Source organism: Oryzias latipes, chromosome 11 (genome assembly GCF_002234675.1).
Source record: "Oryzias latipes chromosome 11, ASM223467v1".
NCBI classification, from domain to species: Eukaryota; Metazoa; Chordata; class Actinopteri; order Beloniformes; family Adrianichthyidae; genus Oryzias; species Oryzias latipes.
This window is the reverse complement of record NC_019869.2, coordinates 11,312,166-11,334,183: the sequence shown is the minus strand read 5'-3', so window position 1 is coordinate 11,334,183 and position 22,018 is coordinate 11,312,166. Positions and strand designations below refer to the sequence as shown.

The window sequence follows — 22,018 nt, the reverse complement described above, 5'->3', positions numbered from 1 at the left end:
AAATCCAGCCCAGTAAACTCAGGCTAACTCTCGGTCTCGGAAACACCCTGAGCTGCCTTCGGTAAGTCCATATATCTTTATTGATTTGTGTTATGAATGCTTGATGGTGATATCCTTATTCAATTTCAAATAAGTAGCACAAACGCCCACCAAAGCGCTCGCAGGGCCGGAGAAACAGCCTATGACATGTAGCTACATTTCCGTTTGCAGGAATATGAGCAGCCCGAGAGCAATAATTCCTTCTCCTCCACTTGTCTTTGTGGTGTAATTTGTCACTATAAAAGTGACGAGAGGAATCGCAGCTCTTGGAGCGGTGCCTCACTCGTTTCAGAAGCCCACTGTCTATGAAAACTGTCAGCTTGTGAGTGCTGCGTGAACGGTTTCAAACGTATTGCTCCCTCCATAAATATTTAGGATTTTATTTTTCCTTTTTTTTCTGTCGTCCTGAGCCTATTTTTTACGCACGGCGGTGAATGAACAGAAGCTCTCTGACTTTTAACCTTCTCCTCAGGGGCAAATTAGAAAGAGGAGCGCGTCAGCACTTCAATCTGGAACAAAGGAGCAAATAATTAAACAAAGTGAGGAGTTTTCTTTATATAAAAAAGCAAAGTTTGCTAAAAAAAAAACAACAAAAAAAAGAATTCTCTAGAATTTTTCTCCCACTCAACCTCCCATGCACGCCGCCCGAGTGTTTTCTGATTGTGTCATTACATTTTTCTCCTGTAGCCGGAGCAGCAGGGACGCTCGGGCCTGTGGCCGTGTTTACAGCCCAGGGAGGATAAATGAGCCATAAATCTATTTCAGTTTTTTTGTCTTTCTGGCTGCATAAGACATTACCATGCAGAGGGATCCCCCGCATGCTGCCGGCTCTCCTCTTCCACTCTTGCACGCTGCGTGTCCTCCGCTTTTCCCCTTTTGGTGAGAGGACTTCAGCCCATTTATTACACGCTGCTCCTGGTGGGATTTTCCCGAACGCCGCTTTGATCTGCAGACGTTTCTTATCCAATCGCTCCTGTGCGTCAGAGCTATATCAGGCGCAGAAATGCGGGTGAATTCTGCGTATGTGCTAAAACAGTCAATTCTTCAAAAGAAAAAAAAGTAGGTTAATGATTAAACCGTTAATAGAAGCCCTTTATGTCCTATAGAAATGGAAATGCAGCATGCCCAGATCCTTTTTTCCTTGTCAGAATTCCAAACCTGGTGCTACAATTCCTATCTGAGATTAAGAATAAATAACAACATTTCCAACATAGGGGTGAAGAATTTGTAAGAATATACTATTTCAATTTTTTTCTTCTAAATGCACTACCTCATTTGGTTGGGGGAGGAGGAGAGGCAACCGCTTGATTTGTACTGGCTTTCCAAGGCGCGACTTCATTTGCATAATTTTTCTTGTCTATGGTGACGCTCTGGTTCTGGGCAGTTCACTGGTGTCTGCATGGTACTGGTGAAGGATCTCATAGTCAAGCATCGCCTTGGCTGACGTTAATATTGCTATGAAGCACTGTCCACTGCTCCATAGCATGACGATACATTCAGTCTTCAGGCCAGATAAATCTTATCTCGCTGACCCGACTGCTCACGCCTGCTTTCGTAATCTCGCTTTACCCATCCACGTCGAGTAAGGAAAAGGAAACCAGGAAAAGGGCTTCTCTTGGCTCTTTCCTTTTTTTCTTTCTTTTTTTCTGTTGTTGTGGCTGCTAATGTCTGGTATGGCAAACACGGAGAGGTCTACTACTGTTCCTCCACCCAGAGAGCCCTGCCTTTAAACTTTTCTCTGGATTACGCCTTTGATCGATTTCGTCGCTGAATGAGAAAGTATTGCACGGTGCTTTGCATTCATCGTGAGAGGATAAGGTAAGCAGGCCAGAAATAGGCTCCCTCAGTTGTAAATGGTGGAGTTTGTGTGTCGCGCAGTGATTTATCACCGTATGACTTAGATCTCGGTTCAGGAAGAGTTCACACACACACAGTCGGTCAGTCAGGCTTCTTTCGCGAGTAGCAGAGAGGGCTGCGCTCACAGCTCCAGTCTATCCTTTGTCTTTCTTTCTCTGCCATTTATGACTGTCGTGAGGAATCGCCAGGAGATGGAAGATCCAAAGCTTTCTGGGATCCTTTTCTTGGTCGTCATGGGCGCAGAAATAGCGATCGAACCGCCTCCGAACGTTAACTAATTTGAGGGATTTGAGGGAAATTTGAGGAAAAACTGGACGTTCAGTCCAGACTGATTTACTTCTTGCTATACGAAAGAAGCGCACATTAGTTTTTGTGGCTTGAAAAAAAAAATACTGTTACTATGTTAGTTTACTGTTTGCTGGTACTTTGTTGTAACAAATGTGGAGTTGTAACAAATTCATAGAATAATTAATATTTGTTTAAAAGAAGATTAATCACTCATCACTGAGTTTAAATTCTGGAGATTTATTTTAACACTTAACTCTTAGCTGCTGTGAGTTGCGTTTGAGTACATTGTAAAAGTTTAATAAATGGATACTTTTGCTTTTATTTAGATCTTACTATTATAAAAACACGAATTACATAAACTATTATTATTATTATTATTTTATTATTACTATCATTATTATTATTATAATGTCAAGAGTAACATTATAATTACCGAAAAATGAACAAAAAATTTAGGGTTTTTAAACAAAGTGATTACCTTAACGCATTTGGTTTATGTGTTCGCCCTGATTCCGCGTCTCGCCGCTCGTTACAAACCCGGCCCATTGGCAGTCAATCATCACCGAGACCGTCGGCAAGCGTTGAAATTTGGCCTGAAAGACAAAGTTCACTCCATGGTCATGAGAATGCGAAAACACCCGTCTGGTTTTTCTGGTTTTCTTTGGTAATTTCTTCTCTTTTTTTCCTCCTCTTGTCTTGTTTTAAACCTTTCAGCAATGAAAGACAGTAAAAACCCATCGAAGGAAGGGTGAGACTTTCTGCTTTGCGGCTGTAAAACTATCACTAAAGAACATTTTATTTTTTTATTTTTGGAAGCAAAACACAACCTAGTGTTTAAACGTTTGTGGGCCACACAGAATGCATTCACCTGCAGCAGAGGAAATTAGATATACTGTTGACAGCCCTGTTGGTAGAATAACATTGTAACAGAAATATTATTTTCCTGTGTGGTAACCCGCTAACAAGCTATTTCCATTGCAGTTTTTTGCCCTCAGTATGCTCAGCACAAGGGTGGACTGTAATTCCTTTTTCGGTTCAGATGTTTAAAATACATTCGTTAGCTTTTTTTTATTATTATTTTTCAAATGATTTGAGTGCTTTAAAAAAAGTTTTTTTATGCTGTTGGGTACAGATGGTAATGTGAGGTTGCAGTCTGTTCTTGGGCCCCGTGTAAGCCATAAGGTAAACGGTAATAGTTTGCAGAATTGTTGGCCCTATCTTGCCTCCATAGTCTCCAGTGTCAGGTCTGTATTGAAAAGTAAGATGGATCGCCACCATTTCTCCTCCTCACAGTGCTTCTTGTAACCCCAGGTTCACCCAGGGAAGCCATTGGAGGAGAGGCGTCACGTGACCACGGGGTGCCAATGTTATTCTACAAGGGTGTCAAGACCCTGTCAGTTTCTGAAATAAATATTGGGAAACGGCGAGATGCAAAAGGCAACCTACTACGACAGCTCTGCAATTTACAGTGGCTACCCATATCAAAGCGCAAATGGCTTCAGTTATGATGCCAATCAGGTTCAATATCCCCGGGCCTCTCATGTGGAAAGTGAGTACCATCGACCCGCCTGCTCCCTGCAGACTCCCGGCGGCTCTGTAGCTCTTCAAAAGCCGGGGGAGATGGCGGAGGGCTGCGACAGGACCACATCCATTCAAGCTGCGCAGTCCAAGGTGATTCCCGAAAACAATCAGGTACCGGTGTCGGGCCCACCCCCTTCCTCACAGTCTCCCGGTGCTATCAGCCAAAACGCAAGCAACGGGTCCAGCCAGCCCGGTGCCAAGAACGCCTCACCGACGTCAGGCGCGCGCAGCAAACAGATCTTCCCATGGATGAAGGAGTGCCGTCAGAACACCAAGCAGAAACCCGCCAGCAGCTCCAGTTCAGGTACTACTGCTGCTGCTGCTGACATTTTACGACTTGATGGTTGCAGTCAGTGCTGAGGGGGTGAATGGGGGTGGCTGGGTAGGTAAGAAGCAATGAGGAAGGGGGGCAGACCACAAAATAAAAAAAAAAGAAACAAAAAGCCTCAAGGAAGGTCACAATATTAATTTGTCTGTGCTGGTGTTCATTTCACTCAGACATTTTTATGGTGTCAAACACCTCTTTGCTCCAAAGTTCAGGAAGTTCATCCAATTGTAGGAGATCCACATTTGAGTTAGTGACATTCACCCAGTGTGAGCCCTACTATTGCAACGTTGCATTTAAATGTTGCAGAGGAAAAAAACACCTCACATTTAACTTGTAACATTCAAAAGAAGGTTACAGTATACAAACGGTAGGAATTCGGTTTTACAGGAATTCCTCCCCCCATGTGTTGTCCCCATGCCCTGAAGTTGACCTGTCCCTACTGTAAACATGCATCTCTACTGATCACATAATGTTCCCAGAGAGACAGCAAACACACACACACACAACAGTTGTTTCAGTTTGCCTTGCTGCTTTTGATCAGAAGAAAACTCTCTCTGAGTCAGTCTGTGTGTCTCTGCGCGTGCGTGTGTGGACGAGAAAGGATGGGTGGGGGGAAACTTAAACTTTACCAAAAACCTTACAAGGTTTCCCATGACCTTCTGTGGATTTGATGGTTTTTGACGGAAACACGTTAATGTTGAAGTACGTTGCGTAAACAGAACCATATGATTTAGTTCCTTTGAGGAGAAGTGTTCGTGTGCGCGTGTTTGGTGAGGGTGGTGCTGTGCGTGTGTGTGTGTGTGTGTGTGGGGGGGGGGGGGGGGGGGGCATTGCCCGCCAGTGTCTAAAATGTAAAGTTTTGCCCGTCATCCAAAGACCTTTAATTCATAGAACGGATTCTGGACGCCGAACAGACACATTTTACGCACAGATACACACATACTTTTACATTGATTGCATACATTTGAGTATTAATTTTAAGGCAAATGTATGCAAAACAATAAGACAGTTTCTCAACACTCAAAGTTGAACTAGATTAGCGTTTATGGAAGAACGCATTTGGTGACTCAGTTTCTCAAGACTTGATCCAAATGCTGCAATGGTAACTGGGAAAGTATCTGTCTGAATAAAATAAAGAAAGATTTGCTTATGTAAACTATTACTTTTGACATTTACATTGTGAGGCAGATAATTTATTCTGTAAATCTATTGATCTAAGCATTTCTTAAAGCAATAAATAAATAAATAAACAAATAAATAAAGAGAAAGAGAAAAGAAAAGAGCGCTTACTTTTACATTATATTTTCTGTTATTTACCTGGAGATAATTTTCTGAAAAGTGTTTTGCATAAAGCAAATGATTACTCTTGAAGATGTTATGGACAATCCTTCTAACCCACGTGTTAATATCTTTCATCTGTACGCCGTCATTCAGGTTATGTCATGCATGCATTCCTTCTTCAGGGTTGGGAGACATGAAGTTAGATTTATTAAGTGTTGGCTCTCTGCCACAGTGGTAAGTACACCGACTTTGCTATTCTGCAGAGCAGCCTCCAGCCTTTAAAGCTTATCAGTGGGGGCACGTAGAGCTGTTTCACTACGTCATGTGTGGGTAAAATGCGCGTGCTACTGTGCGCGTGCGGGGCAGGAGAAAGGTCAAAATGTTTAAGCAGGAAACCTATGGTCACTTGGTTCTTTATCAGATATCGATCTGGTATTCTTCAGTTACACTTCTGGCGTTTGAGCGCGCACAGGCGCAGTGCTGTTAAATGTTTTATGGAGCCCTGGTGATAACCTCTGTGTTGGAAGGAGATTTTTCAAAACGAAGAAATGTGTGGATGTCATGTTGAAAGAGAAAATGAGGAGGAGTGTGAGTTGATGATTTTTAAACAAATATGGTATTATGGGCATATTTATCTCGGGGACTGTTTATCGCCATCCTATAGAGTGAAGTTTGGTTATCAGTTGTTGTCACATGATTCAGCTCTCACTCTCATTGCTGTCTCTGTACCCCTGCAATGAATTAATGAGTGACACCCTCCTCTCCTTCTCCCCAACAGTGGAGAGTTGCCCCGGAGACAAGAGTCCTCCGGGGTCGGCAGCATCAAAGAGGGCCCGGACAGCTTACACCAGCGCTCAGCTCGTGGAGCTTGAGAAGGAGTTCCACTTCAACCGGTACCTCTGCAGACCCCGCAGGGTGGAGATGGCCAATTTGCTCAACCTCACAGAGAGACAGATCAAAATCTGGTTTCAGAACCGCAGGATGAAATACAAAAAGGATCAGAAAGGTGTCGGAATGATGTCTTCTCCGGGTGGACAGTCCCCACGAAGTCCGGTGGGCCCGGCTTCTGGTGGAGGCGGTGGTGGAGGCGGATACCTCAACTCTATGCATTCTCTTGTAAACAGTGTACCATACGAGTCCCAGTCGCCAACTTCTTACAGTAAACCTCACCAAAATGCGTACGCCATGCCAACGTCATATCCACCGCCTTTGAACAACTCCCTGAACAACTGCCCACCCTCTCAGAAGAGATACCCCGGGACAGATTCGGCCACGCCCGAGTATGACGCACATCCTCTCCAAGGCAGTGGCAGCTATGGGACGCACATGCAAGGCAGCCCCGTTTATGTTGGCGGAGGTTACATCGATTCGATGCCCAGCTCAGGGGCGTCTGTTTTCGGTCTCACCCATCTCTCACATCCACCGTCCGCAAACATGGAGTACAATGGAGCAATCACAATGGGTAACAGTCAGCATCACGGAGTGTGTGATCCCACACCGACTTACACAGACCTGACGCCGCACTACTCTCAGGGAAGAATCCAGGAAGCGCCCAAACTGACGCATCTGTAGCAGTGGCGCAGCCTGGATCACTCCGCCCATTGTTCCATCCACCTCCAGGCATATCCCTGCTTTGTTTCTGCGCCTCCTCAAGGCTCCCACCTTCTCTCCTGCCTTTGTTTATGTTCATCTATAGTTTGATGTGTGAAGTAGCGTAGGATAAATAATCACGACTTGCTTGAATTTTCCTCTATTTGCTTGTGTCATTGTCTCACAAAGACGTTGATCTAGAGTGTCTAGAACGGGAGGGAGGGGGTGCATACTGCATAGCCTATGCAAAGGCCTATTTAATCTTTTATTTTGAAGACTTGTTTTAAACATCGAAGCTCAAACAGGGTATTTTTGAATTTCAATGTGAAGGTGTCCGTTTTTATTTATCCGCAGTTGAAGAATTGTGTTTTGTTGCATTTTGTTGCACTTTTGTGTTAAAAACCTCAAGAACCACGAGCTGTGATTGTGAGGGAAATTCAAAAACAAGGGTTTTTTGGCTTACACGCAGCCCACCCCCTTGATTATGTTTTTGTTCTGTTCCAAATGTTATTTATTTTGTTCGGCTTAAAAGATAAAATGACTAAAGACTCGGTTTTTTTTAGTATTATTTCAGCCCATCTCCCAGTTGTGTGAGGGGAGAAGGTTGGTGCAAAGAGCTCGATCCTTTTTAGCCCGAAAACGCAGAGGAAGCAGCAGTCAACCGTATTTCTGTTTCTGTTTCTCTGCTACGAGGAGGTTTTTATTTTCTCTGGCGAATGTAATTTCAGCTTTTCATGCAAATCAGTTGCAAAGAAGGAAACATTAAGGTAGTTTTTAAACGTTTTTATTTTTTAATATTAAAGAAAACACAAACCATCTTTTTCGATGTCAAACATTCCATGCTGCTCCAGTCCGAAGAAATAAATAAAATAAATGAATTAAATGAAATTACATCTTTTAGTTTTAATTTGTAATTTTTCTGTCATGAGTACGAATAACAAAAAGGCAAAATTGGTTTAAAAAATAGACAAATACAGTTCAGCATTATTCAGGTAATAACAATGTTATTAAAAATGCATCCTTAAATTACTGGAGGTAAAAAAAAAGCTACAAAATATTACAGAAAAACAACGTTTATTCTAAAGAGAAAAAAACATTTTGCCAAATCAAAATATCCCAAATAGTAGCACATTCACAAATTTCAGAAAAAAAAAATGATTACGCACTCCTTTTATTTATTTATTTATTTTGTCTTTATTCCCACAACCCTTTCATTTCGACGAAAGGAGAACTCGAGGGTGGCCCTCTCACCTCCTCTCATCTGCGTGGGGACATCAATAATAATAAAAATGTCACCCGGGCTCTCGTGAAGGTTCTGCAAAGAGACAACGAGCTAAATGAGAAATCGTTGTAAAAATAATTCACTGATATGTTCAGTCAGTCAAATGTAGTCTAGAGGCAAAGCTTCAATACTGGAGTAATACAGGAGCTCGTTTGTGGATTTTTTTTTTTTTTTGCACACTTGCGATTGACAGTTCTACACAAAGAAGCCAAGCCTTTGCCAAGCAGATGGACAACAACAATCTACACACATTTTTAAGATGACTCATTTTGTTTGTTAAAATATCACAATGATAAAAAAAAATGTCAAATTTACCATAAAATTGTCTTGTTTTTGTTATTATCGTTGGTGTAATTTTCTAACATTTGATTTTTTTAAGATAGTCTTCCAGTTAAAGTGCTGGATTCAAAGAAAAATGTTTAAAAATGAAAAAGCCATTCTCTTTTCTGAGCTAAAATAATGCCTAAAAACCATTTATTAATTGTAAAAGGTTCACACAAATTTCACCCGCGTGATTTTCGCCACAACATGATTGATATCTAGCCATGTGCATTTCCAGTCCTGACATATGGTTAGCAGGGAAACCTAGAACAATTGAAACGTGGTGTGTCAGAGGAGGGGAAAAATCTGCAGTGGTTCATATTTCGGTATCCAGCACAGGCGCACCAGTATTTGGAGACAATGATTTGACCTATATATTTCAAATGCACAGGTAGAATTGGGGGTTTCACTTTAAAAGAATATTTAAATTCCTCTAGTTGAATTTGAATCCGTGGGAAAATGGGACTTAATCAATCCTGCAGGGAAAAAAAAGACAAGTTTGCAGAACAGGCTGAAATCCACTGAATGCCGCCACCCACTCCTATCCTTGGACACAAAGCCCGTGCGTAATTCCAAAGTCCGTCTCAGCGTCCTTCAGTGCTCAGTTTGGTTCCTTTAAAACATGCATGTCTTCTTTAAAAAATACCTCCTTGTGTAAATTTTCAATACAAATTTGAAAAGCCAGGTGGGATAGCCTGCTTTGCCCCATACTCACCGCCCTGTCAGGGAGAAAATGTTCCAATCTTATGTGGCTGGGTTTGTCTTCTAAAAAATCCCTCAAGCGACATCTAGACTATAACTGCAAGCTAGAACTGCTTCTAATCTGAGAAGCCAGTGTTTCTCGGCGCTTCCTGGCTGCATTTGATCCGAGGGAGAGTTAGAAGCCTTAAATGTGTTGCGAGGGCACCGAGCTGTCAGACCTTTTGGCGAGTAAGATTGATCGCGCACAGGCTTCCAGGACTCTTTGTTTGGTATATAAGCAACAAACTCAGAGAGGCCTTCCACTTCTCTTCTTTCCTCTGTTCCACAGCAAACCATACTATATGCCTTCTTTTTTAATAAAAGAGTATGTGCAGTCTAAAGGGAAAAAACATCCAGAATCTGGCTTTTTTTTTACAGATTATTCTGGAAAAAAGGCATGAAACCTGGTGCGGTGAGGATGAGCTATTCCATAATATGCTGCTAGTGTAACTGTGCTCACATTCGCTTCACTAAAATTCCAGTTAGATGTGACAATAGAAATTGAGTGGTAAGCCTTTTTTAACTGTGTTGCCCGCGAACAAGCACTGAACTGGTCATGCGGTTTGGCACATAACAGCACAGCAATGTGACCATTTGCAATCAGTGAGAAAAGGAACTGCAACGTTTAATCCAGGGGTTTACGAGTTTGTGCACGCACGTGGGCGCGCCTGGCTTGCGCATAAAATCGACCTCATGTGGAATAAAGGAAAATGTGCCTTATGTTGTGTCATGTCTCTGCAGTTAGGCAGTGCTATTTGTGTGTGCACACGTGTCTGCGCAAAACCTTCTCTTGTGGCATGATTCGAATGTGACGTGACTGTCAGTGTTAAATTTATAGATTGATTTATTATTATTATTTTTTTTATCATCGTTGTGAACAAGTCCCACTTTGCCCCACAGTTGTCACATTTACGCTCGTGCGCCTAACTGAACAACCCAGAATATCACTTTTTAAAGTTTCACCTTTCCAAAACTGAAGTGCTACTGGTGTGAAATGTGTGTGTGTGTCTGTGTGTGTCTGTGTGGTGGGGGCGTTCTCGACTGACATCCTCAAACAATACGAGAAAGAGGAGTGCGCGAATCTGCGCACCCCAGCCAGAGCTCCTTCCTTGTAATAGTGAGCGGCGGCCATTCTAAAAAAAAAAACACATTTTGTAGCTTAGCTGGACTGGAGGCTCGGGAGGAGGATAAACTGCGCGGACAGAGATGTAAATAAAAGCAGTCGTGCCCCAGCTGAGAGAGGCGATATTCACCAGAGTTTTTGGATCAATCAGGCAGACAGTAGCTTCTTTTGATTAAACCCCAAATTGTCATTGGGCAGAAGTAATCATGTGACAGGCAATTCGGTCCAATTTCAACCTTGTCTCCATGAATTCAATAGTTTAATGGTAGCTCGGTCCCCACACGGCCGTAATCAGTGAAATAGATAAAACCCGCAGGAGATTTTCTTTTTTTATGTTTTTTTTTTCTTTCTCGTCTTCACTGAGCCGCAACGTTTATATAGATACGCGCAAACTTTCCTCGGCTCTCAGGGAGCGGAGATGAATTACGAATTCGAGCGAGAGAGCGGTTTTATCAATAGTCAGCCGTCGCTTGCTGAGTGCCTGACATCTTTCCCCCCTGTCGCTGATTCATTTCAAAGTTCATCAATCAAGAGCTCGACGCTTTCACGCCCGACACTGATTCCTCCTCCCTTCGAGCAGACCATCCCCAGCCTGAATCCGGGCAGCCATCCGCGGCATGGCCGGCCTCGACACAGCCCCGACGGATGCAGCCAGCTGCCCACTGCCTCCCTGCCCCCGGAATACCCGTGGATGCGGGAGAAGAAAGCCTCCAAGAAGAACCACCTGCCGACCTCCACAACTACAACCACCATCTCCAACGGACCTGTGTGCTTCTCTCCGAAAGGTGAGTGACTCAAAAGTGCGCGCAGACATTTGTATTTACTATCTGTTGCTGTGTGGTGGAGCCATTATGAGGCCCACCTAGGTAATAAAAGAAACCACTATTAGTGGATATGAAAGAAAGAGCTGCGTTTTTAAAAAAAAAAAAGTTTGGATAAAGTTTGGCGATCTGAGATGATTTATTCCGCAAGGCGAGTGGAGTTTTGATGCGTGACAGTAATGAAGAGTGATGGAGTGGCTTTGCCGTAGAGGGCAGCTGGAGCATTCATTAGACTTCTACAGCAGCAAGGACCTCATTGTTTTATGGTGCACTACAGCTTCTTGTGCGTAAAACAATCCGATCTGCATCTTTGTGAGGTTTCTTATTTTTATTTTTTATTTTTCTTGGACAAACTGGACGCTTCGTTTTGCACCAGCGGCCATTTTACTGGAGCTTGTTGAGAGTTCAGCTCATATGGACCGTGACAGCCATAATGCCAGATTTACGATCAGTAGGGTTATGTAATTGTTGTGCCTTGCGTTTTGATCTCCTGCTACCGGGCTGCGTCTTTTCCAGGCTCGCCTGAGATCGTGGAGAGCGGTGGGGGAGGAGGGGGCTCCCGCCGGCTGAGAACTGCCTACACCAACACACAGCTACTGGAACTGGAGAAGGAGTTCCACTTCAACAAGTATCTGTGCCGGCCGAGGAGGGTGGAAATAGCGGCCCTGTTGGACCTGACCGAAAGGCAGGTCAAGGTGTGGTTCCAGAACCGGCGCATGAAGCACAAGCGACAAACCCAGAGCAAAGAGAACCACAATGGGGACTCCAAGGAGCCGGGCGCCGAAGATGGCATCCAGAGCGACGAAGAGGAGGAGAGGCCCCTCCACGAGCAGAGCGGGGCCCTGCTGGAGAGAGATACCTGCTCCTTTCAGAACAACACACAGCAGCTCCACAATGGAGACTCCGTGAGCTTTGCAGCTGCGCCGCTCAACAGCAATGACAAAAATCTGAAACATTTCCCCAATCCATCACCCACTGTTCCGGGCTGCATGACAACAATGGGCCCCGGCTCGGCATCTGGCCCGGACAATGGCGACAGTCCCCCTGCTCTGGATGTTTCTTTACACGATTTTCAACCTTTCTCCTCGGATTCCTGCCTTCAGCTCTCAGATACAGCCTCGCCGAGCTTGTCGGAGTCTCTGGACAGCCCCGTGGACATTTCTGCGGACACTTTCTATTTTTTCTCGGAGTCCCTAACCACAATAGACCTACAGCATCTAAACTACTAACTAAAATCACCTTTCTTCTTTTTTTTCCTTTTTTTTTTGCGATATCAGGCTACGACGACATTAAATCTGGTGTTGTTTGTACATTCGGCACATGTATTCTGTTGTATTCGGTTTGAAGGTAAGGATGAAATGAAATCACTAAAACTGACATTCGCTAAGTGGCTTGTAACTATAACAACTTGATCTGTAGAAGAAGAGATTGTGGCTGAGTGTGTGTGAATATTTACACATTATGAGACCTATGGAACTTGGTCATTTTTATTTTTGTATAGCTTCCAATGTCTTGGATATTTTTGTTAGAATACAAATAACTTGCTACAATCTTTTTCAGTTTTTTGTGTTTCTTTCCCCCCACTTTTGTTGTTTTAATAATTATATATTTAATAGAAAATGCGCAAAATTTAAAAAGAGGAGTAAAGGAATAAATATGCAAATTAACAACAGGTTGGCTATGCATATAAATTGTCTTGTTTGCATTGAAATGTTTAGGGTAACACGCATTTGAATATTAATATAATACAGATCCGCACACCACTAAATTGCTGTTTTTGCTGCAGAGATTACAAAATTAAAAAAAATAAGTTTAGCTTTAAAGGATATCTTAAAAAATTACTTTCCCCACATTTGCACAAATATAAATATACTCAAAATGTTTATTTTATTTTGTTATTTTTTATTTTCAAATTTGTTTAATCTTATAAATTACTTTAATGAAGCGTTGGGTTTTCAGCACATGCGGACTATTTTATGCTGCACACTAAAAGATTATTTCTAATTTCACCTGAAAGTTTAAACTCTCTGAAGAGGCGGAAAGGCAAATATTCCAGCACGGTTGAGAGCAGGGCTCTTAACATCGTTGCAGGCAAATACCCGAGCCATGTTTGCCTTCAGGAGCTCATAAATCACTCCGTGGCATGAATGAGACGGACATTAAGGAGGCCAATTGTGGCGTAATGTGCACAAATAAAACCCGTCTTGCGTTCTCATACGGGACTCCCCAATTCCTGATCTAAAAAGGGGGCTGAGTGTCTGCTTGAGTTTTGGTAATAATTCATTTTTACAGTTTGTTTAAACACGACTAACCGGGCGAAAGGAGCAGCAGCAGCAGCAGCTCGGAGGCTCAAACCTCTGCGTAAATTACGTTCAAAAGTAGGCCAAACTTAAAAGTCCGCATGGATTACATAAGATTTACGTGTTTTAAGTGAATTGGGCTGGTTAATGCCTGGAGAGCAAATAACAATCAAAGTTTATTTTACACTGAAGGTCAGTTTAGAGGGGACTTTACGACATCATTAAATATTGCTGCAGCTGCACGTAAAATCCCTCACTTCAAACAAGCAAGGGGATTAGGAATATTCCTTCTGCATTATTATGCTCTTGATTGGATTTATGGGAATCAGTTTTGAGGAGGTGTGGAGTTTACTCAGGAGGTTAGCACAACTCGACACTGCGAGTGTGAAAACAGCAAAAGCTGCCACCAGTTGCGATGAATGTCGACATGGATCGATCCAGAGACACATCTGCATGCGTGGAAGCCAGCTCGAACTTTTATTGAATAATCTGGAACCCATAAGCAACTCATTGACTGGTCTGAATGTTGGGAAAGTTGGTGTTGTTGTGTGGAGGGTAAAAGCGTGGGCAGGGAGCCTGCTGTCCTGGTCCCTGACTAACCACGGGGCCAACATAACCAATTCATTCCGAGACAGCGCGCCTTTTCTGTGCGCCTGACTTCAAACAAAGACCCAAGAAAAGCCTTGAAGCCCGGAGAAGCGCTTTTACACATGCAGGCAAGGCATGGTCCTATGCGCCCACTCACTGCAGAGGCAGCTGGGAAAACTGAGAGAAGGGAGGGAGGGGTGGGTGGGTGTGGGGAACTGACCCACAATGCGCCCCCCCTTTTTTGTTAGCAAGTTCTTCTGCACTGCAAAAAACTGAATCTTCAGAAAGTTCAAAGGTCCTCATTTCAAAAACAATTTTCCTGTTTTGTTGAAAGTTATTAATTAAGACAGTTTTTCTTACCTCAATGGCAGATTTCTTTGCTTATTAAAAGAAAAATTTTTAAATTTTAAGACTTTTCACTTATTTTCTAAGGGATCTGTTTTTGCAGCAAGTTTATTTCCCTACAAACCAAACTCACTTTATGTATCTCTTGGAAACTTGAAAAAAGAAAATGTTGTTTCTATTAACTCTGAATTATTTCAGAGACAAAAATCACCATGTTGTAATTCAACTTCATTTAACAGACCAGCAACATGTGGCACCGTGATACTGGTCTGGTTATGGTCTGGTCAGGGTAGCAGTTTGGAGAAAATAAGTCTCCAAACCGTTGTTACAGTTTTCAACAAAGTTAATCTTAAAACAAAACTTTAAAAGTCTAAAAAGTGGGAAAACTGCAAGTAGTTTTATGCAGAAAGGGATTTTTTAAGTTTTGCCCTCACACATTGGGAAAACGTATAAGGTTGCATAAACTAAAAACTTCAATTAAACTCAGAATCATCTTAGAAGTCTGTATCTATAGAAAACTACTGACCATGAAATGTTAATAAACATCAAGTCTGCTTGACCTCCTATAGCCTGTAGGGGCGCTCGTTCTTCCAAGTGACTCCCCTCTTTTGCCTCCCTCCCTTTTCTTCTCCTTCCTTTTCGAGAGGTTGGGGATCTGCCACCACTGCCCTAAGTAGCCCCCCCCCCCCCCCCCCCCCCAGACCTCTTCTCTTCACACTCATAGATTTCCCCATTACTTTTTGGTGCCATTAATATCTCCACGAGCTTTACGCGAAGCAGTGTAATCAGGAGCGCCAGGACAGACCTCATCCTGTTATTTTATTTGATCACCATTTATGCATAATGAAAACACGCAGAGGATTGCAGGCAAATGGACGACCCCGCGACCACGGGAGAAAGAAACACACTAATAACAACTCAATCTGAAGCCCTGTGTTGTCTTTGCCGTTTCATCATTCTTGACATTTATTTATTTGTACGCATTCTGCTTTTTTGCGCGTCATTTTACTGCGTCACCACAAGGGGCGAGCCGGGATGTGTCGGGGTAAAAAGTTCAGGCCGGGGTTGTCGTTTTTCACTGCCACATGCTGTGAAGTGACACGCTCAAAACAGATGTGCAGCGCCACGTCACTTTCTTGTGCATGCTAAAACAGATGCACAGAAAATGCAAAGCCCAAGAAGGCTTCTGTCAGTGGAAGAAAGTCGGAACCCCTCTTGCCTCTCCCTCACTGTCGCACTGTGACAATATTTGCAGAGAAAATCCCTTAATGTTCAAGCGTGAAACATTTCGCATTAGAATGGGACATTAATAGCCCACAGATAGCCTATGGCAGTGGCACACGCACTCTGAGCCATCCATCCATCTACAGGGAGGGTGACACGGTTATAGGCTATATGATATCGCGCCTATAAAGCGTGGAGGGCACGAACGTGCACGCGCTCCAACACACACGCATGCAGACAATGATCTCTCTGTGTTCCAAAAATACCGTACCTGGGGTCAAAGTGTTGGGCCGTCGTCATGTCAGGCTGCGGAGGGTGACTCGCTAATCTCTCCCTGTGGGAGAGCGGGCAGCGGGGGTTACGGTACAGCATGTCTGCAGCGTCCCGCTCCTCCTGCGACCCCGGAGCTGTCCACCGCCGTCTGACTCCCAGCTCATTGTTTGCTTGGCCCATACATTAGTGGCGGCGCGCGTCACCTTGATCGACGAGCGCTTGGAATTTAAATAGCCCCTCAAACACCAATCTGTCACCGGCTAAGTGGACGAGGACAAGTACCTTACTGGCTGACCCTGGCCCACGTGACAGCACCCGTTCATTGATATCACCCCACGCGCCCTCCTTCCCTTACTGATAAGAACTGAGTTAAGGTACAAGTTGGCAGGATCACTTAGGGTGAGAGTGGGGAGCGGCAAGACAGCAGAGGGGTGTCTGCAAAGAAGACAGTCCCTCGGTCAGGGCACAACAATGCTACAATGAGCAGCTTTTTAGACTATTCGGTGATGAGCGGAGAAAGTGGGTCGTGTTCGGTCAGAACCTTCCACTCGGACCACGGGATTACAAGTTTTCAGTCCTGCGGGGCTGCTGTCAACAACTGCGGGGCGGATGAGCACTTCATGTCAAACAGGACGTCTCCCGACAGCATCTCTCTTCATTCGGGGTCATACCAGTCTACTGCGGGCTCGCTTGGTCTCTCTTGCGGGGCCCATCCGGCCTGCAACTCCAACTATGGACCCCAAAGTTTCTGCGCCTCTTACAACCATTATACTCTCAACCAGGAAGTAGACTCAGCTGCATTTCCTCAGTGTGGCCCACTCATGTATGCAGGTAACATATCCTCATCCGTGGTCCCTCAGCATCGTCATGGTTACAGTGCCGCCCCCCTGGGTCAATTGCAGTATACCCACGTTGCCTATGGCGGCGGGCATGAGCAGACAGCCGCGTATCCTGTTGCCTCGAACCCCCTGTCCCCTCTGCACGCCGGACACCTGGAAGCTTGTTGTTCCCCTCTGTCCGAGGGAGCAGTGGCCGCGCAAACTTTCGACTGGATGAAAGTTAAGAGGAATCCACCAAAAACAGGTGTGTGCTATCTTGTTTTTGTGTGTGCATGGACGTATACGTAGTGTCTAAAACAAGCGGGTTAAATGATCCGAGCTTTGAGCTGAAGGGCGCCTACAACATGCTTCTTCACTGGACGCACTAATGTGTAAACGAGATTAATGAAAGATTAATAGCTAAAATGTTTGCTTCTGGAAAAAGTTTACATCTTTACATTCTCAGAAAATAATGTGCTCTAAAGTATATAATAAAACTTGTATATTTGTTATATTAAATATAAGAGGATAACTACTGATCGATGCGTAAAAGTTATCAGACGCTGCGTAAAAGTGAAGTTATGACGACATTGTTCCAGAGTTTACGTTCTGTTTGATGACAGAAAACCAACCAGTCTGTTTTTAAAGTGAAGAATTTATTGCCCACAGGGAGGTCTGGTGAATATGGATATTCTGGTCAGCCGAACACTGTTCGAACCAACTTCACCACCAAGCAGCTGACAGAGCTGGAGAAGGAGTTCCACTTCAACAAGTACCTGACTCGGGCTCGCCGTGTTGAAATCGCAGCTGCGCTGCAGCTGAATGAGACTCAGGTGAAAATTTGGTTCCAGAACCGGAGAATGAAGCAAAAGAAGCGCGAAAAAGAAGGACTCATGCCAGCTAAAGTTTCTACCTCAGACCAGGGAGAAAAAACAAACGATGCTGCGTCTGAGAAGTCAATCTCGGCTCCCTCCACCCCCTCCCCCTCCTCATCCACGGTGTCTTCCACAGGAGCGGATGCCTACAATTCAAACTGAGGACCAACTGCCCTCCTTTCCTCTCTGGGCCACAGCGTTCTGTATTTACCTAAGTTTACTTGTATTGAAGTTTTTGTTGTGTAGACATCCATAAATTGGAAAACACTAGGGATCCTGGACAATTGTGATTTCTGGAGTCAAGAACTGTTATATATTGTATTATGTATCTGTAAAAACAAAGGCGCTGCTGTCCAAACAAGCCCCATTGCGTTAAATTTGGCTCGAAATTTGCCAAACTTTGTTAGATGGTGTCACTTCTACCTGCCAATTGCTGCTATAATCAAAAATCTGCTGACAAATGAATACCTCAAAGGTGCCCAAGCTGTGCATTCCGATCACACGTGTGAACGCACTGTGCCATCACCAAGGCAACACACAATCAACGAGAATACCTCGTTTTTGAATGTTTAGTGAGTGAACTGTTATGGTTCCCCTGTTATTTATCTGTTTCAGGTGTCTGTGTGTCGACTGTTTGAATGTATTGTGAGATTTGCAAGCTGCCTTCACGTGTCATGACTGCAGTGGCGCTGAGTTTTATCAGTTGCGGAACAGGCCGTTCAAAGCTTTAGTGTTTCAGGCTTTGTATATATTCAATCCCGCGATGCACATGCAAACTGTTTTGTCCAGAGAGACGTTTACGGGTCAATCGTGTGCATTAAAGTCCGTCTCGCTCTGAATGTTTTCTTTCTTGTCACGTCTTTGGGGGAACATGTATTGGGATGTTGGGTTAGAATTTATGCACAATACCCACAAGATGTCTGCAGAAAAACGCACAAACTTTACGTGTCGGTTTTACGCATCAAGCCTGACAATGAATGCGGCTGTGCGCGCGGCCATCCCAAGGGTCAAAGGTATTGGCATAATAAAGGCATGTTTATCCGCGGGGAAGATGAGAGTGCGAGTGTCAGCAGCGACATTTGTGATGACAACCTTATCGAGCTCTCGGCTTATATTGAGGGGACAAAAAGAAACTCTATTGATTGAAACATCCAGGTTATGCCACTGACAAGGGTGGGAGCCCCACCACTCTCGTCTTCAACAACTCCACAAGTTCAACAAAAGTGCCACGATTTCCCCTAAACGACAAGATGAACTATGATAACTTTCAGCACGGGATGTCACAAACGGAGTGTTCACAGAACAACGTCCAAAGAAACAATTTACCTCAGATATTGGGCGGCAAAATAGTGGAAAAAATAGCAACAACAAAAACGTAGCACTGTGGGAACATGGTTGGAGTTTCCGGATGACTTTTTTTTTAAACTCCTGGTGTGCAGAGTGCGATTCCACCCCACCATAAAAGGGCAAAGAAACGACGAAAGAGCCTTGATTAATGTGCCACATTCAGCCTCACCTTGGATCCACCTGCAGGAGCTGCAGCATTTGAACTGCGGACACCCACTGAGGCTGCAGAGCGGGTCGCTCAGTCCTGTTCTGCAGCACGCTGCAAGACAAGAGTAAGTTACAGAACATTTATCTGAAATTGTTGGTTTTGTTTATTTCTAATCACTTATTTGAAGCCAAAGCTTGTTCTCTCAGGTTTAAAATAAGATTTCTATTTTTATTTCTTTTTATTAAAGCAAATAAATAAATAAATATAAAAAACGCCTGTCAGTTCAGCTGCGGGCGCCAACAAATCGGTTGTCTCTTAAAAGATTAAAACTGTTTTAGAAAAGATATAAAGTCTTTCAAGAGAGATCATTGGAAAGAAAAATGATGATCAGGAAGAAAAGGATGAAAAAGACACAAATAACATTTTTTAAAAATATTAACCTTAAAATAAACAATTATAATTTACGGGAACAACGTTTTATATCAGATGAGTGTGGAAAAAAACAAAACAATCAAAAACATTTTTGTTTTAAACTGCCAACAAAAATTGTTACGGTTAAAAAAAGATTATGATTAAAAAGACGATCCGATGAAGACAACATCCTCTTTTCTTAATTTCTTTATTTTAAACTTTAACCAGTGACTCATTTTATTTGTTTTGCTCTTAAGGCCTATTGAATGACAAGCCTCCTTTATAGTTAATTATTCAATTAAAAAATACATTTTAAACAAATGTATCTGCGTTTTTTAAAAATGTAAAACTCAGCTCATCATGCAAAGAAAGTGCAGGGGTCAACCCTCGGTCATGGTTTCAGTTTGTTGTCACATCAGCCTTAATGAAAAGTACAGTTTACAGAACACAGAGAGTAAATAACTGTGCAGTGAGTCAGACTGTAGCTTTTTCTAACACTGTCAGAAATGCACTGAAATGTTACAAATAGAAGAAAGAAAGAGTAGACTGTAAAGGTTCTGATCTCCAAAGTCTGGATGGTTCCCATTAAAATGCTGAGATAAACCCATGAGTGAAGACAGATGCTAGACTCAGAATGGTAAAGCTGTGCCATAAGAAGAATGACTGCTTATCTTTCTGACTTCAAGGAATGCCAAGTGCCAAAGCACAGATTTAGAATTTTCTATTGCTTTAAAAGTAACTCAATCCCTGCATGACCAGTGCATAGAAAAATATAGGAATTAGTTAAATGTAATCATATAAGTAAAGTTTCTATGAATATTGATGGACCTCATAAATCCAAATTTGAAACTGTAGGAAATAGTAACACCTCGAGCAAATTAAATTAATTACATTTTATGCTCAAAATTTCAACTGAATCAAAAACTATTAAAATAACAGAAATAAAAGAAATAATGTATAAATATCACAAAATCACAAAAAGATATTATGTTCCACCAAATTATTGCTTTATATATCAAAGTTATGGACTTAATATGATCTGAGCTATCATTATAGCATTTTTAATTAAAGGAAAAACATTCATTAATACATCAAAACTGTTTTGTTGTTATACTAATTATTTGGGTGGTTTCTGTTTTTATTATCTTCATAATTATTTTTTTAAATAACTTGTTTTTTGGTGTGTTATTACTGATGTTTTCATTTTTGTATTTGCTTTTTCTTACTTTCAATTGTCTTCTGTGTGGCCAGTAAAATAAAAAATATCCTCTGCAGTTTGGAGAGAGACATCTCACTGCTTAAACCACAGTACTTACAATTTTGAACAAACAAATAAAAAAATTAGAAATTAAATGAAAAAATTCACAAAAATGAGAGAAACAGCTATTTCTTTTGTAAAAAATAATATTTTGAACTATTAAAAAAGTTGTCAAATCTGAGTATAATTTTTTCTAAATAAGAAATTCTGTCTAATCAATGAAAATCATTATTTCCTCCAGCAGCCTCAGAATAATGATTTGTGCCGCACAAAGAGGAAACGAGGAGGATGAATACCCAAAGACCCGCATCTTAAAGAGAAGGTATTCGTCTCACAGCTCCACACACAACAAGACTGTTGTGCTCAGAAAACATTTTTAAGAAATGCAACTGTCGATTTAACAATGTGAGGTACTGCAAACAGGGAGACGCGTTCATACAGTCGATTTTTGTCCAGCGTCTGTTTGATTTGATCAGGATTTCTTGATTTCATGCTCCTTCTCTATAGGTATGTGTCTCTCTGTGCAAACTGAAAAGCAGAGGATTCTGTCTTTAGATTTAAAACTGTGACTGTAACACCTTGAGTTATATTGTAAGACATAAGATTACAACATAGGATATTTTATTCTTAACGTAAGCTACTTCAAATGTCTTTGGATTTAAATAGCAACAACATTAATGCTTTGCTATTACATTTTATTTGCATGTTTTTTAATTTGAACGATAAAACAAAATTATGCTGGGGATGAAACAATTCAAATTTTAATTGAAAAAATGGGCAATGTATGGTCTTAGAATGAACTTGTGTATAAAAAGAGGTGGAAACCCAGAGAGACAGATCCAGATAGACAAAAGTCACTTATCACAGTGGTCGAAGTATTGGCACGTCTGCAGTCACTGACCACTCCCCTGTTGTGATTGGCAGCCAAAATGAATTCACCCATTGACAGATGCACGTCTCCATGTGCCGATAGAGGGACGGAGCCGATGGAGAGATTGACAACGTGATGGAAGAAGAGATGGAGGGCAAGAAAAAGAGGGATGATGTCGACTGGTCAGTGGGTTTGTTCTGCTACGTGATTGCTAAAGTGGGGAACAGAAAAAGGGAAAGGAGGCCAAGGTGCACATTCTTCATCTTTATGTCGAAACTCACCTGAAAAAGTTGTTTTTCTTTGAGCTC

The 22,018-nt window shown here is 42.5% G+C and overlaps 2 protein-coding genes and 1 long non-coding RNA gene across 10 annotated transcripts in view; 2 read left to right on the top strand and 1 right to left on the bottom strand.

The window, feature by feature from the left end:
* LOC100301594 (homeobox protein Hox-A3a) overlaps positions 1–12,807 on the top strand; it is a 33,248-nt gene extending 20,441 nt beyond the window's left edge. For 4 of the 8 annotated variants that reach the window (XM_011480869.3, XM_020707128.1, XM_004073852.4 and 1 more), the window contains 3 exons: positions 1–61; positions 3,496–4,069; positions 6,153–7,852. In XM_011480869.3, the coding sequence (XP_011479171.1) occupies positions 3,613–4,069; positions 6,153–6,946 (1,251 nt within the window). In that variant the 5' untranslated portion in view covers positions 1–61; positions 3,496–3,612 and the 3' untranslated portion in view covers positions 6,947–7,852. The other 4 variants (XM_023959823.1, XM_011480874.3, XM_004073853.4 and 1 more) reach the window with 2 other exon arrangements.
* On the bottom strand, positions 7,733–9,430 carry LOC105355068. The gene is made up of 2 exons (XR_909580.2): positions 9,283–9,430; positions 7,733–8,279 (listed from the first exon to the last, which is right to left on the bottom strand). It is a non-coding gene; the product is annotated as an uncharacterized LOC105355068 (long non-coding RNA).
* Positions 12,808–15,985: 3,178 nt separating the features above from the next.
* Positions 15,986–18,514, top strand: LOC101160743 (homeobox protein Hox-A1a). Its single transcript, XM_004073855.3, has 2 exons — positions 15,986–17,065; positions 17,470–18,514. Exons 1-2 carry the CDS (start codon positions 16,462–16,464, stop codon positions 17,835–17,837), a joined length of 972 nt encoding a protein of 323 aa, XP_004073903.1. The 5' UTR covers positions 15,986–16,461; the 3' UTR covers positions 17,838–18,514.
* Positions 18,515–22,018: the final 3,504 nt, after the last annotated feature.

Excerpts from the sequence above, each read along its gene's own strand:
- LOC101160743 (XM_004073855.3), top strand. The coding sequence starts at position 16,462 with ATGAGCAGCTTTTTAGACTATTCGGTGATGAGCGGAGAAAGTGGGTCG. Across the intron at positions 17,066-17,469 it reads GAGGAATCCACCAAAAACAG|GGAGGTCTGGTGAATATGGA; the intron begins GTGTGTGCTATC and ends TATTGCCCACAG.